Source organism: Haliotis rubra, unplaced genomic scaffold (assembly GCF_003918875.1).
Source record: "Haliotis rubra isolate DU_JTF1 unplaced genomic scaffold, ASM391887v1 Scf340, whole genome shotgun sequence".
NCBI lineage: Eukaryota > Metazoa > Mollusca > Gastropoda > Lepetellida > Haliotidae > Haliotis > Haliotis rubra.
This window is the reverse complement of record NW_025767014.1, coordinates 630,940-645,833: the sequence shown is the minus strand read 5'-3', so window position 1 is coordinate 645,833 and position 14,894 is coordinate 630,940. Positions and strand designations below refer to the sequence as shown.

At 40.5% G+C, this 14,894-nt stretch overlaps 2 protein-coding genes across 2 annotated transcripts in view; one reads left to right on the top strand and one right to left on the bottom strand.

Moving 5' to 3' along the window:
* Positions 1–3,181, bottom strand: part of LOC124284650 (mucolipin-3-like) — a 36,342-nt gene extending 33,161 nt beyond the window's left edge. The window contains exon 1 of the mRNA XM_046720754.1: positions 2,847–3,181. Coding sequence (XP_046576710.1) covers positions 2,847–3,057 — 211 coding nt within the window. The 5' untranslated portion in view covers positions 3,058–3,181. The remainder of the gene's footprint in view (positions 1–2,846) is intronic.
* A 770-nt stretch (positions 3,182–3,951) lies between these two features.
* LOC124284670 (proteasome adapter and scaffold protein ECM29-like) overlaps positions 3,952–14,894 on the top strand; it is a 70,237-nt gene continuing 59,294 nt past the window's right edge. Inside the window, 4 exon segments of the mRNA XM_046720775.1 lie at positions 3,952–4,052; positions 5,664–5,794; positions 6,429–6,545; positions 13,501–13,619. Coding sequence (XP_046576731.1) covers positions 4,019–4,052; positions 5,664–5,794; positions 6,429–6,545; positions 13,501–13,619 — 401 coding nt within the window. The 5' untranslated portion in view covers positions 3,952–4,018.

The window sequence follows — 14,894 nt, the reverse complement described above, 5'->3', positions numbered from 1 at the left end:
GGATAGAGAAGCATATATACAAGTTGGAGGAGATGTTTGTACAGTACAATAGTGGATAATGAAGCCAGTAACAATAAGAGTACACAATGCCATTTAGAAAGTGGTCAAATGTAACATATGTCTCGAATAATTGAGTCACATATGATGTACAGAAATTACTGATGTTTTGCAAATGCAAATTGCTGGAAGGAAGACAACTCTAACTCAGAATTGGCTAACTATGGTTCTCATTATTATCCAATACCTGTGCTTCAAACAGTTCAAAATTTACATTGAGGTGTTAGGTAAGAAAAATATGTCGTTCACTTATAATAAGTGTTATAGTCTTACTCCACTTTCAGCAATATTCCAGCAACATCACGGTGGGGGACACCAGAAATGGGCTTCACACATTGTACCCACATGGGGAATTGAACCCGGGTCTTCAACGTGACCAGCGGACTCTTTAACAACTAGGCTACTCCAGCGGCGCAGAAGAGAGATTAAGGGTGATAATCTCATAAAATGATTATAGCAAATGTAGCACAGATACAAATGAGAACTGACACTTAAGATGGACAAACTAATCATATACAGTCAGACCTCGTTTATCCGCACATTTCGGGTTTTATTGAATTGTTCGGACAAATGAATCATTTGGATATCTGAATCAGGACCTATGCGGTCGGCTACACGTAAACTAAAAATAACATTAAAACATAACTACATCTTTATTTAACATAACATCTTGCATAACATAACATAAATTACATCGGCTACATTTTTACAGTTGTGACTAGCCGCATTGTCAACAAGCAAAATGACCCGCCTTCCACGTGACCTCATCTGTCGATCAAAAGACAGCAGCCAAGCAGGAAACAGCTCTGTTGTCATCCACGCCTTTGTGTTGTTTCTATATCTAGCATATATCTCAGGATTGAAATTGCTATCAAAACATAATGGCAGAACGTTTACGTTTAGCAGTACTAGCCATCTTGCTCAAATGCACAACGACTGACACCTCCGTCTTTATTTATGCTTACTCTATCAACGATTCCAATCAGTGTCAACTCAATGTCAAACTTTAACTGTTTCTTCTCTAATTAACCTACACGCCCTGTGATAAATATTCAATAACCAATGAATTAACTAGCAGCCAGCAAACTGTTTTGACAAGCGGTAGACATGATAGACTTCGTGTTTTGATACCTCGCCGACAACAGACCTTAGGTTTTGATATAGGATTGATCAAAGGTCAATGCAGTGAGCACTGTTGAGGAACGGTAAACATCAGACATCTTACCGACGACAACCTTGGTGTTCGGATATACGAGGCAAATTTGTACATATTTTGCTGTTTTGTTACCAAAATTGACCGTTCGGATACGGAAACCGAACATTCGGATATACGAGGTAAATTGTAACTAGAAAATTTCGTTTTTTTGTGAAGAATGTTCGGAAACCGAGGTATTCGGATATCTGAAGTTCGGATATACAAGTCTGACTGTAGTCATTTAAAGGAAAAAAAATCTATCCATGTTCGTTTGGGCATGTATGTGTGGGCATTTTGATTAGTACCTTTGCATTGTACTAACTCTCCTATAAGAACTGTCCTGTTTATCAATGCCTTCTTAATCTCATAATGTCAATCTTGACAAAACTAGTGTGTGAATATGTGCGCCTGGTAAACATGACACTGATTGACAGTGTACACTATTTTGGCTTTAGTCAATAGGGTCGTACAGTCAAGACATGACCCAGCATTGCGACTGAGACCACCATTCCATGAATCCTATTCAGATTGTGTTCGTCAATTATCCTTTGTATCATAAAGAGTATTGACTGCTCTCCAGTCTTCTTTAGATTTTTTCCATTTTGCATATCTCACTTTGATAAATTCACCAAATTCAAGTAAAAACACACATTTTTAGGATATTCATGACTATTTGATTCTAGTGATCGTGAATAACGAATTGAATTCATGCATTGATATGGTTCAGTTCACTGATTATGTGAGTGAATCGTTACAGCCCTAATCCAATCAATTTATTCAGCCTTCATAACAAGTATAGTTGGAAAAGGGATAATCCTTTTGTTTGCTCCAAAGATACTTCTTTAGTTATACCATTATTGAAACATAAATGTATGGTTATATCATAAAATTATGACAGGTGCATGCATAGACAGAGGGAAATGATTTGGGAGTTAAGGAAAAGAAACTTTTCAGTCAAAAGCCTACAGGAAATATTTTGTTCTTGGCTGCGATGTACTGGGTCATGAGGGATGGGAGTGAGTGAGTCAGTTGGGTTTTACGCCACTTTTAACAATATTCCAGCAATATCACGACAGGGGACACCCTAAATGGGCATCACACATTGTACCCATGTGGGGAATTGACATGATGAGCGAACGCTATAACCACTAGGCAGTAGGCTACCCCACCACCCCTGGACAGAAGGACTGACTGACTGAGTTTGGTTTTACGCCGCTTTTAGCAATATTCCAGCAATATCACGGCGGGGGACACCAGAAATGGGCTTCACTCATTGTACCCATGTGGGGATTCGAACCCGGGTCTTCGGCGTGACGAGCCAACGCTTTAACCACTAGGCTACCCCACCGCCCCCTGGACAGAAGGAACTGAAATGGCCGCTCAAGGCTACTTTGGCGTGAGCATTACCCCATCTTGTCAGGGTATGATGACACACATCCAGCTTGACATTGTAATCCACCCAAACCTCTGCAGACAGGTCTTTTCAATGCAATAGTATGAGATGAGAAAACTTATGTAATCCGAGACGATTTAAAAATAGCATTTTTAAATTTCGCAGAAAAGTGTGCGAGATAGAATATTGTACCCAACTCACCATTTCTTTGGCCCAGATTCATTGATTTGACTCTAGGTCTGGACCTGTCGTGGTGGTGGTGTCCATGACGGTGATGATGATCCATTGAATTTGAAGAGCTCTTTTCCCTTCCGCCTACTTTAGGGGATCCTGTATGGCTGTGACTATGCGGTCGTCTGCCAAAAGGGCTCGGAGATCTATTCCTCATCTGCTGCATATTTGACGGATTCATCTTTTTATGCTTTTATAGTAACTGGCTCTGTTGCCGTCTGACCAGATACAGACTTCTACTCAATGAACTGTCAAAGTCGAAATCAAAACAAACTCACGCGCTTCCTGTCTAACGGTTTACGACTGTCGCAAAGACAAAGTGTCTGTTTGCTTTTTGTTCTTTTGTCATTTTTGTGGGAGCCTATCATGAAATCCTGAAACTTATAAAGTGGTTGTCTTATACGGGCCTCTTATACTATTAAAATAATCACATACTCTAAAAAGGCGTCCAACTCATAATTGTGCGACTTACCATCAATGGGCTTTCTAAAAGTACTAAATTCATTTAGGAATCTTTTACGAAAAGGGACACCCTCAAGATGCCTGATGTGCACAACATGCACCGGAACGAGTAACACATCTTGTACATACATGAATCTGTGACGTGACAAAACATCGTGATTTGAATATATATCAATTTTCACCAAAATTTGAATGCTGCATATTAAACTGTTTGAAAAAACATCTCACTGATGCCATTATATTGATTTAGCAGCTATTTGAAACTTTGCACTTTGCAATAATTTAGTATTTAATGCAAATCGAAGGCAAACAATTTGTGGTGTAAATACTAAATAGATAGTTTTTTCTACGAGATCGATACAATTTGGAAGAAGATAACATACTCTTTATATCTTTGGAATATCTTTTATCTTAGTCTTTGGATTTCATTAACTGGAGCTGGAAATTATATCAATATATGTTTCGGATTATGAAGTTATTGTTAAGTTAATTCAACACAGAGACCTTTATGCACCAATAAATACGTCTGATGTTTGCTAGTGAGTGTACAAATTATGAGATATTTATATAATTTCCAGATAATTTCCATTCCTGAGTTTAGTATCAACCTATGCAACACGCTGCAGTGACAAACGATTTTCGCAAGAAGTGGATGAAGTGCTGATTGGAAATACAAAAAAATGGCAGGGCAACAAGCCAGCCAAGATGAACACGGTGTGACTTCTGTTTTTGACTCAGTTGATAATTTTTTCTCACCTGTCCGTTTTGTTAATGTTGTCCTTGACGTAATAGCAACTACGCAAATTGGATCATGACAATCTACAACGCATGAAAGTCATTTTGTAGAAGGGAGGTGTTTACGTCTCTCAGATGACACAATGTCAGTCGTATGATGATATCGATACCTTTACTGAAAACCGTTTCTTAATACACATAATTTGGGAAAGATTTCCGCCCCAGCATTTTTTTAAAATCAGTCTATGCCTACGAATATATGCCTATGGGTTTTATAAAAAGCCTAAACCTAACCCTAACCCCTCGAAATAATCCCAATAAACAGAATACATTTTAAACGCATGTTACGGGCAGAACCCTTACCAAACTTGGGACGTTCACATATCTATACATGCCGGGATAATGAAGCCTACAGGGGTGTTCAGCCCCACTCACCAACACACACATTGAACATGGCCAATAGGATACCTATATATTATCTATTGTTCAAGCGTAAGAGCCACATACTTTACATCTTTTGAATTATGCACCTTTTTCTTACAAAATGATTTAGTGTGTCTGCCTTGTTTATTGGAATTATTATTATCGTCGGATCATGGGGATTTGGACATCAAACGTTTTCAGGCAGCAGTACTGATTCAGGATAAAACAAGGGTGTTGTGTTACACAGAAATTGAAAATTCTTAAATGATGGCTTGTGTTTAGGATAAAGTAATCATTCATGAGTTTAATGTTGTAGAGTCGTTCAAGTGATTAGAAAGATAACAATGAATGTTTCTTCAGTGTCTGATAATCTGAAATACATAATGATACTTTAACTTACTTTAAGAGACTTTCAATAGTTGCACTCTTAGCCCATAACAATTCTTTAAGGAAATCGGTTCAGGTTCCATGTTCCACAAAACAGTGTTATGCAAGATGAAAATAACTCTTAACCATTAACACACACTTATGACAGTTCTACAATTCTGCTTTGTTACAATCACAATGAAGTAAGGATGTCTTCCTGTTGCTTCAGTTTATTTTAATCTAACACAAAGTTCCGAACACTTTTTTCAAAGTTATTCACTAACATACTCTGCAGATGGACAGATCAATGTATTTCTTGAAGAATACTCAAATGCTTTTATCAGACCATTTATACAGATTTAAATTTTTGTCAGAAAAACAAAACAAAATGATGAGTTGAGGTAATTTTTTATGTGTTTGTTTGGTTTGTCACTGCAGTACAAAGAATTTACCCGTGAAGATCCGGGTTAGAATTGATCTTCAGTAACCCATGCTTGTTGTAAGAGGTGACTAACGGGTTGGGGTGGTCAGGCTTGCTGACTTGGTTGACACATGTCGTTGTATCCCAATTGCGTAGATCAATGCTCGTGATGTTGATCACTGGATTGTCTGGTCCAGACTTGACTATTTACATACCGCCGCCATATAGCTGGAATATTGCTGAGTGTGGCGTAAAACTAAACTCATTTACTCACAAAGAATTTAAAAGTTCATTGTGTTTTCAAATTGTATTAATATGCTGTTCTCCCAATATTGTTGTCATCATATGTTATACATCAGAAATATGTGATTCTGCTGCAGCTCTGATTGAGCGTGTGTTTCTGAGAATCGGATCAGCTGAGACAGATGAACAGCTGGAGACTGCTCTTGGGAAGTTCCTTGCTCCCGTCCTCATCAAACTGAACAGTACAGAAGAAGGCATCAGGAAAAAGGTATGGTATGCTATATATTCTTGATATTGAATCTAATTTGAAGAATAGGGCCAGTAGACTGGACACATACAGTTTGTGTCAGTGTCCAGAGATGAAGACTATTTTTAGCTCTCCTGATCATGCTGAACCAACATTCAAGTTGAATTTTATATGCCATTTGTATGCAGAGTATTTTTCAATAGATGTTGTATTGTTTTCATGATTTTCATGATCATCTGATGGTTGTTAATCTGGACGAACCCTATAATAGTGCTAATGTTGCAAAAACTCTCAAAGAATTAATGATGTTGTTTGAGATAATAAGAATATATCTGTTGCCAAGATACTGGCTTGTTACATATCAGCACAATATATAGCTTAGTTAATTTAAAATCAAATGTTATTTTGTGATTCTGTTACAAGTAATGCCTAATTGGTGAAACAAAAATTAGGTTTGATTATTTGCATTATAATTTTACTATATTTAAGTTACAAATGAATAACAACAGGATCCATGTCTGAATACAATCACACTCTGAATTTTTGTTTTTAATATATTGAGTATCTCTTGAATAAAACATTGTGTAAGAATTCATAAAGGCCAAATCTGTTATTTTGAAGACTTTCCTACATATGCTATTGTTTGGTTTTTCAGGTTATGGAATTGCTAGTACACATAAACAAGAGACTGAAGAGTCGTCCCAAAGTCCAGCTTCCAGTTGAGCCACTCCTCACACAGTATCAGGATCCCAAGGCCACGCCATTCCTCACGGTCAGTTCAGCTGTTGTTTCGTTTTTTTAACATAAACGTAGAAAGACCATCAACCGATGCCCCTCGAAACCAGTGAACAACTTATAGGTTAGAGTGAGTGAGTTTAGTTTTACGCCACACTCAGCAGTATTCCAGCTATGTGGCGACCGTCTGTAAATAAGTCTGGACCAGACAATCTCATGATCAACAGCACAAGAATCGATCTACTCAATTGGGAAACGATGACATTTGTCAAGCAAGTCAACGAGCCTGACCACCTGATCCCGTTAGTCGTCTTATACGACAAGCATGGGTTACTGAAGATCAATTCAAACCCGGATATTCACGGGTTTATAGGTTAGAACCTGGTACTCTGATGATGCTGATCATTAAGTACCATATTATCTACTTGCCCTAAGTGTTTTCGGTACCGATAACCTTGGTTTCTGTTGTACATTTTTATTCTGAGACAATATACTATGTAATTAATTTGTCTTCATATTATCATTATTATCAGTATCATGATTTTGGAAAGTTTTAGTCAGATTATAAGATTAAGTTTAAGTGATTTCATTGACAGTATATATATTAAGTTATGTCTGAAAAATGTAATTTTTTATGATAAAATCGACATTTTATACTTATCCTCATAAGTATCATGCTATATGGTTATCTCCCTTTCCCTTCGAACGGTACGTGGAAACTTGAATCCTTTTGCTCCCTGAAGCAAACGTAAAATCACTCTCAGTTGGGCACCTCCTCTCAGTTTCCTGCCACTGCGTCCCACGTGACCAACACAGAGGCATGCTCTTGTCACTCTCTCCTGAATTGAGCCTGCACTCGAACCTACAGGGAGATCCGAAGTGCTGAGAGGGGACGGTTGGGAGGGCCCTTCAGATCATGAGTCAGGATAAGTATAAAATAGTAATTTTATCATAAAATTACATATTTTTCCTTATCCTGACTCATGCTGTATGCTTAAGGAATCCAACGGAAACAGGTGGTGGGTCAGCCATGTTCCCTGAATCCCTGTGACTGAATAGTCAATATAGCGTTTGCTGTTATACCCCTGGGAGCTCTTCTTAAGGCTTTCATCGTGTTGAATTTTGAAGAAATCGGGGGACCACCTATTTCTGAATAAATATACCTCAGTAATTTTTAGAATTAGTGGAGTAAATAACTAGTTTTAAAATATCTAGTTATCTGCAACGACTCATATGCTAAGGTAAGAACGTTACCATAACTGAGTCTATATCACATATTTACTGACTTATCGCATAAGACAGTGTCACATAGACTTCTCTGCCTAATCGGCGTCTACAAGTCATCGTGATACAGGTGAGTTTCTCATTGTCTGACAGGAATCGTGAGTTGTTGCGCTACTACAAGAGGTCCGAACTGGTGTTTCCCGGATATATCTTGTATAGGGATATCCCTCAGATAATGATTCACAAATACTGTGTCCGATCTCCAAAAGCAGCCCTCCATTATCGATGATAATGAACAGTTCGCATGTGGTGCGAGTGTTGATGCTAACGCTCTGATCTCATGGGGGTTTGATGCTGTTGGCGGCATAGCCCTGCTGCTCTGTAACAACAGCTCTAATCCAAAACGAGATTGTAGTTTGTGACACTTCAATAGACGTGGCGGGTGATAGCGGGTGAAATGACGCTTGAACTTTCTCCTCGTAGTAGTAGTTTTCTCCAGGTATATTTTCAGCGCTCTGACTGGACACAATGACAGGTCTTGTGTATCGTCGGGTCCCAATATTGTAGATAATGCTGTGACATGAAATTGTCTATCTGGCTGACCTGGTAGTTGATTTTTCGCTATAAAATCCCATCTAAGTCCTAAGTGGACTGCAGCATGTTGTCCATTGTCGAACCTAGTTCGTACGAAATCTACGGCGTGTATTTCCGACATTCTTGCCGCTGTACCCAGTGCGAGGCGAAATAACGTCTTTTGTGTTAGTCGCTCAAAAGTTGTATGTCTTTTCTTAGTGGTTCTTACGCATCACTGGTCAAGTGTTGCAGCACAACGTTGAGATCGCAGACGGGTGCTCGGAATCTCTGTTGTTGATCTTCCAACTTGAACGATCTCAATAAAGCGACGGGTTCTGGAACTTTGTTGAGTTTAGTTCCCGAGTCTGGTAATCACTGAGCTGATTGCTGTCAAGTGTGTCGAGAGAGTAGATCCCTTAAGGTGTCTAGTAGCCCTCAGATGACATAAATAATCTGCTACTTGAGGATGCGAGGCCTTAAACGCTGAGAATCCTTTCTGCGTAGCAAACTGGTCAAAACTTTTCCATTTATCATCGTAGAAGTTCCTAGTTGAACGGTCTTACGGCCTTTGTGACTGCTTTAGCTGCTCTCGAGGAGTAACCTCTTTTCTTCAAGCAGTGCTTAATATGGTCCACACGTGAAGTTGGAATCCTGTTGGATTGCCGTGGTGCTGTCGTGTGTGTGGATGAATCAGTAGATTCGGCCAGTCTGGTAGGCGCATTGTTGGTTCTCCTATGAGCTGTATTAGGTCTGGAAACCAGTTTTTTTGCAGAACTTGTGGTAACAGGATCGGCAGCGAAAACACATATGCGTTTAGTCCTTCCCATGGGATTGACAGTGCGTTGAGAGCCCATGCTTGAGGATCTGGTACTGGTGAGACATACGTTGTCACTTGGTGATTGAACCGTGTCGCAAATATGATGAGAGGACGGCCTTGGTCTGCTATCAGTAGTTGGAATGCCTCCGGGTGTAACATCCACTCTGTGGATGATGGATGGTGTGGTCTGGATATGGCGTCGGCTAACACGTTCTTTGCTCCCGGTATGTGACAAGCCTTTAGCCACAGGTTGAGGTTGTCTGCTAAGAGGAATAGCTGGAACGTTAGTTCTAGTAGAGGTGCCGACCGTGTTGAGCCTTGTAGATTTATATAGAAGGCTACTGTCGAGTTGTCTGTGTGAATCATGAGACACTGATTTGATAGTAGCTGAGCCCAATGTTGAATTGCGTTTATAACCGCCTTGAATTCCAACTGATTTATGTGTTATCTTCTCTCCTGTTGCGACCAACTCCCTGCTGCCTTGTCCTTGTTGCAATGCCCTCCCCATCCCTGTCGTGATGCATCCACAAAGAGATGAAGGTTGCAGGCCGGCTCTTGTAAATAAGTTCTGCTGCAGACATTCAGTTTGTCTGTCCACCATAGTAGGTACAATTTTTTATGTGGAGGTATGGCAATACTCTGCAGACTGAAGAGATGAGGCTTGAGAAATCGTTGTAATGGTCTCAACTGTAACCTTCCTCTGCATGTGAGCGCTTGTGCTGACGTCAGGAGGACTAGTAGACACTGTCACTTCCTTATTGGTAGAGGGTAGTTGAGTGTGTCTGGAAGACACGCTTGTATGTTCGCCCATCGATCTTCCAGAACGGTGATGCAGTTCAGTGTAGTCTGGAATCTGATTCCTAGAAACTGTATGTCTTGTGATGGCTCCAGTTCTGACTTTAATAGATTCACCAGCCAGCCTAACTGTGTAAGTAGATCGATCATGAACTGTAGTTGACGTCTGAGTTGATCTGCTGATTGATGTGCTTGGATTCCGTCGTCTAGATAAAAGGCACTGCGAAGTCCCTGCTGATGCAGATAGGCGACAATTGGCTTGGTTACATGTGTAATAGCCACGGGGCCAACGAAATTCCAAAGGGGAGTAACCTCCATTGGTAATGTTAACGTTGAAACAGGAATCGTAAGTACTTTCTGGACGCTGGATGTATCGGTATATGCAGATAAGCGTCTTGTAGATCTATGCTGACTAAATAATCATTGGGTCTGATGAGCCGACGTAGTTGAGGCAAGTGCAACATCTTGAGCTTGTCTGGTTTCAGTAGATAATCTAGGTTGAATTGTTTCATATCAGTCAGAACTTTTCCCTGGAGTTCTTTTTCGGTACTAGGAAGATTGGAGAATAGTAGTCTGGCGTGAGATGGTGTTGATGTAAGATTTCTACCGCATTCTTTATTAGTAAAGAGTCGATGGCTTCCTTTAGCTAGCTGAATTGTGGCTCGGGATAACGATGCACTTGAGGGTTGATAGTAAGCGGAGATGTTGCCTTGAGCTGAATGTTGTATCCCTCTCGTAAAATCTCTGTCACATAATCGTCTCCCAACATTCTCCAATTTTCCCAGTAACTGCTGAGACGTCCACCCACTGTCGACGGTTTTACGTGAACGATTGGGGTGGAACAGACCAACCGTTCCGAACCTGATCTTCATCTTCGTGATGCCCTGGAGTATCTATAGGAACGTCCTCTGCTGGAGCTTCCCCTGAAGTTATCAGACGACTGGCGAAAAGACGACGACTTGCCACCTTTAGTTGTAGGATATTTCTTTTCTTTGCCCTTCTGTATTCCCGAAAATCTTGATCGGAACTGGTCACGGTTAGATGATTGCCTAGTCATGAACTAGTCATGGTCTGCATAGACTTGATTATCATCTGATCCTTCTAGTCTTGAGATACCTCTCTAGACATCTGTCTAATTCCACCATCAAACAAAGTTTGCGCCGCCTAGTAAGGGTTTCGTGTATAAATCCGTCCATGAACACGCTGATAGGAGACCTTGACGACGTAGTAGTGTGGTCCCCGCTGACGTGGATGCCAAGTGATCAGAGATAAAATTCTTGATCATTTTGTTGAGTTATCAATACTGACAAAATCATACGTTCTTGTTCCGTCTGCGGCTCCTCAAATGTCTGAATCATCGCATCATTGATTGCCCATGACCTTACCAATCCAAAGGAAGGCCCTTCTGGTTATAGTGTCAAGTTGCGCTAGCTTGCGATCCTCTGCACAATAACTACGTGACTTGGAGTCGCTAAACGCGGAAAAGTCATCGTCAATCTCCGTTGCCTTGAGAAATGGTTCCATATTGTGTAGAGGGAACTTTCGTGCGATGAAGGATGGTGTATGTGTATGTAGTAGCTTTTGCAAAAGCTGCTTTGAGATTTTCTGGTACCTGAGATATCGGTTGCATCGGTGGGATGGTGATAGAATCAAAGTCATTATCTTGAATACAATAAGTATCCGCAGGGTTGGAGTCTCGGGTAGGCGAGGAAACAGGCAAACCATCAGCAATCCATGATACAATCTTCACATCATTGTAGATATAGGAGTCCGATTCATACTGAGGTTCATCATCCGTAATTGGAACAACTTCTGCTGTAGGGTTCGCGAACCCTGTAGATGGGCGTGGTTCCGGTAATTAGCGCTCAGAGTTGAGTCGACGTTCCACAGCCTGGATAACTTTACTGGTAATATTATCCACAAAATCATCTGGATTAAACGCCTGTGTAGTTGCTTGATGATGAGGTATAATCTCAAGAGGATCGCAAACCTGGCTGGATGACATCGGTGATGAAGTCTGTGTTGATAAAAGCTGCCTGTTGATCTGTGGGTTCACGAACACTGTGGTGGTCTGCGTAGACGTAGGCTGCCGAATGGTCTGAGGGTTCGCTAACACTGACATCATCGTAGATGAACTGTGAGGAGTAGGTTATCTCAACATTGATGTGTGACTGGACTGCATCGTAGGGTTAGCAAACCCTGTCGTCGTAACTGGAGACAATAGTTGAGGCCGTATAAATATCTTCGGCTCCAAGGATGGAGGCTGCGACATAGACAAGTTGAGAACTTCGTCAGCAGGCACTAGGTTGTTGGTAAACATCCTAACTTCTGTAGTCGGAACGGCAGATCTAGAAGATCTCAACGATGATCTAGACGTCGATGGCCTCGACTTCTTTGTCTGCGACGACGTAGACTTCTTTTTAGAAGACTGCTCCTCGGAGTCCTTTCTCGTAGGTGATTTCCTTTTAGACAGAGACTGAGACGCTATTTGGTTAGAAATAGGCCAGTTAACTTCTGGTGACTCCGATACATTAATAGATGTATTGGCAGATGACATATTATGGCTTGTATTATGAGAAAATAAAGGCAGCAACTCACAATTTGATGACTGAGAACCAATCCTCACAGCGCAGATCTTGTTATCACGCCGTACCCTGTCTTACTTTTTGTGTAAACAACACAATAAATATTTATTAAACTCAATTGTAGACAAATGTGTGCAATATATACAACGTGAATCCAATGAACATGAAGAAACCCGGCAGGACGGGTGAGGGTCAGCCGCCGATGTATGCACTCTACATTGCTGACATGCAGCATACAAATCAGTCAACTGAAATCGCAGTAAACGTAAATTTAAGACATGAATAATTCAACAATTAGATGGTATAATGCCTAAATATACATTCACGGCATGATTAAGATCAAAAGCCTAAAGATTAGAAAGGATATAAGCCGCGAAGGGACCCAAGGTATCCGCCAGCGGACGGTTGAGTGATGAAGGAGAGAGTGACAAGAGCATGCCTCTGTATTGGTCACGTGGGACGCTGTGGCGGAAACTGATGGGAGGTGCCCAACTGGGTGAGTGATTTTATGTTTGCTTCAGGGAGCAAAAGGATTCAAGTTTCCACGTACCGTTCGAAGGAAAAGGGAGATAAGCATATAGCATGAGTCAGGATAAGGAAAAATATGTATTTTGTCTCAGTGATCAGTCAGTGAGTTTTGCACATTGTGGTATTCACATGGAAAAAAGGCAAGGAACCAACGAAGCACTGACAAGTGCTTCAGTGTCTTTGTCAACCACATGAATAACAGATTTTGTACAAGAAATTGAAAATCCACTGATTTGCAAGGATTTGAAAGTGAAGGAGCAGTTGCTTAGCAAGAAGCAAACTCAACCCGGATGTTATACATGTAAATTTGACAGAAATTGTCGATGGTAGTTTTACTATTGTTCTCATTGAAATCATGTATGTGTTTAAAAAGAATTTCCAGGTCTTCTATACATGACATTGACCAAATTATCAATAAGAACAGAAAGGAAATGTTTGAGGAATAAAGACATGTTTATTACCTTTTGCAGAACTTCACAATCCTGTATATCAAGATGGGATATCCAAGACTCAGTGCCGAGAAACAGGCCGAGTTTGTTCCACAGCTGGTCAACTGTCTGGAAGGTCGGCCGCAGCAGCATCAAGACAGGTAATGATATGAAGAGCTGACTGAAGCCACCATGATGGTCTTATGTCAGACGGGACTTATGTCACTGTCTTGTGGAGCGTTGACTGTAAAGGTGTTTCACAATCTACTTACATTAACTATGTTGTGATCCAGTAAAATGGGTGGGAGTGCTTTGATTTGGTTAAGATGTATGTTTATTACCTATGAAGGCGAAAATATCGGGGTTAATATTTTTCATACGATGCGCTAGGCCAAAATATCACTTTGTCATGGTGACATGACGTCATGAACAATGCTATGACGTCACATTTCTTCTGTGACGTTGCGTTCTACATACAGCGACGGTGGGTAGCCAGCCTATGTTTGAAAGTAGATTTGGGTGTAGTTTCCTCAATTTGACGACTTCGGTAATAAACAGAATATTACATTCGTGCCCATATCATACTATGATTCACGACACTTGTGCCTAAATATCCGTACATTATAAGTTGTTCACAGGTCACGAGGGGGGCATGGGTTGATGTACCCTCGATGTTTGTTTATGTTCCCTGAGCATGGGTACATCAACCCATGGGCCCCGAGGGACCAGTGAACAACGTATTTATCTTATCGAACACCTTGAATTGTTTGAAGCACGGGTACAAATCTTTTTGTAGCCATCACTAGATTTTGCTGACAAGAAAAAACAGATTTAGAGTTATCTCCCTTCCATCAATTTGCATTCGCAAAACATCGGTAATTTCCGTACATCATACGTAATTCAATGTTATTTGAGATAAAGAATTACTACCACGGAGTACCAAATGAGTTGCCATTGACAGCAGTGTACATTGAAATGTTACTTGTAAGCTTGTAAGCGGGGTACATTGAAAATAATAGAAGAGCGCTCAGCCAATCAGAAAGCGTCTTTTATGTGTGAGGTAAGATAACCCTCATTCTCACTTGGGAAATACCAACATTTAGGCACTCGTGCCATTAAACATAGTATGAAATGGGCACTCATGTAACATCCTCTGTATGTTTTGAAAATGTGCATGATGGGTAATAAGCATGATTAGGCCTGGGATTCATTGGCGTGCTGTCGCAATACAATACTCGATGTCCTTCATTCGTTATTCATATGGATTGTTTCACAAATGTATGGTCTTCAGTCTGATAAACACCTCAAATATAACAGAAAACTATTGTTAAAAGTAACTCGGAGTCACTAATATTTGTTTTTTTTAACTATAGTATGCTATACTAAGACCATCTGACAGTTTATATATATCCATCAGTTCGTTACAACTTTTGGTG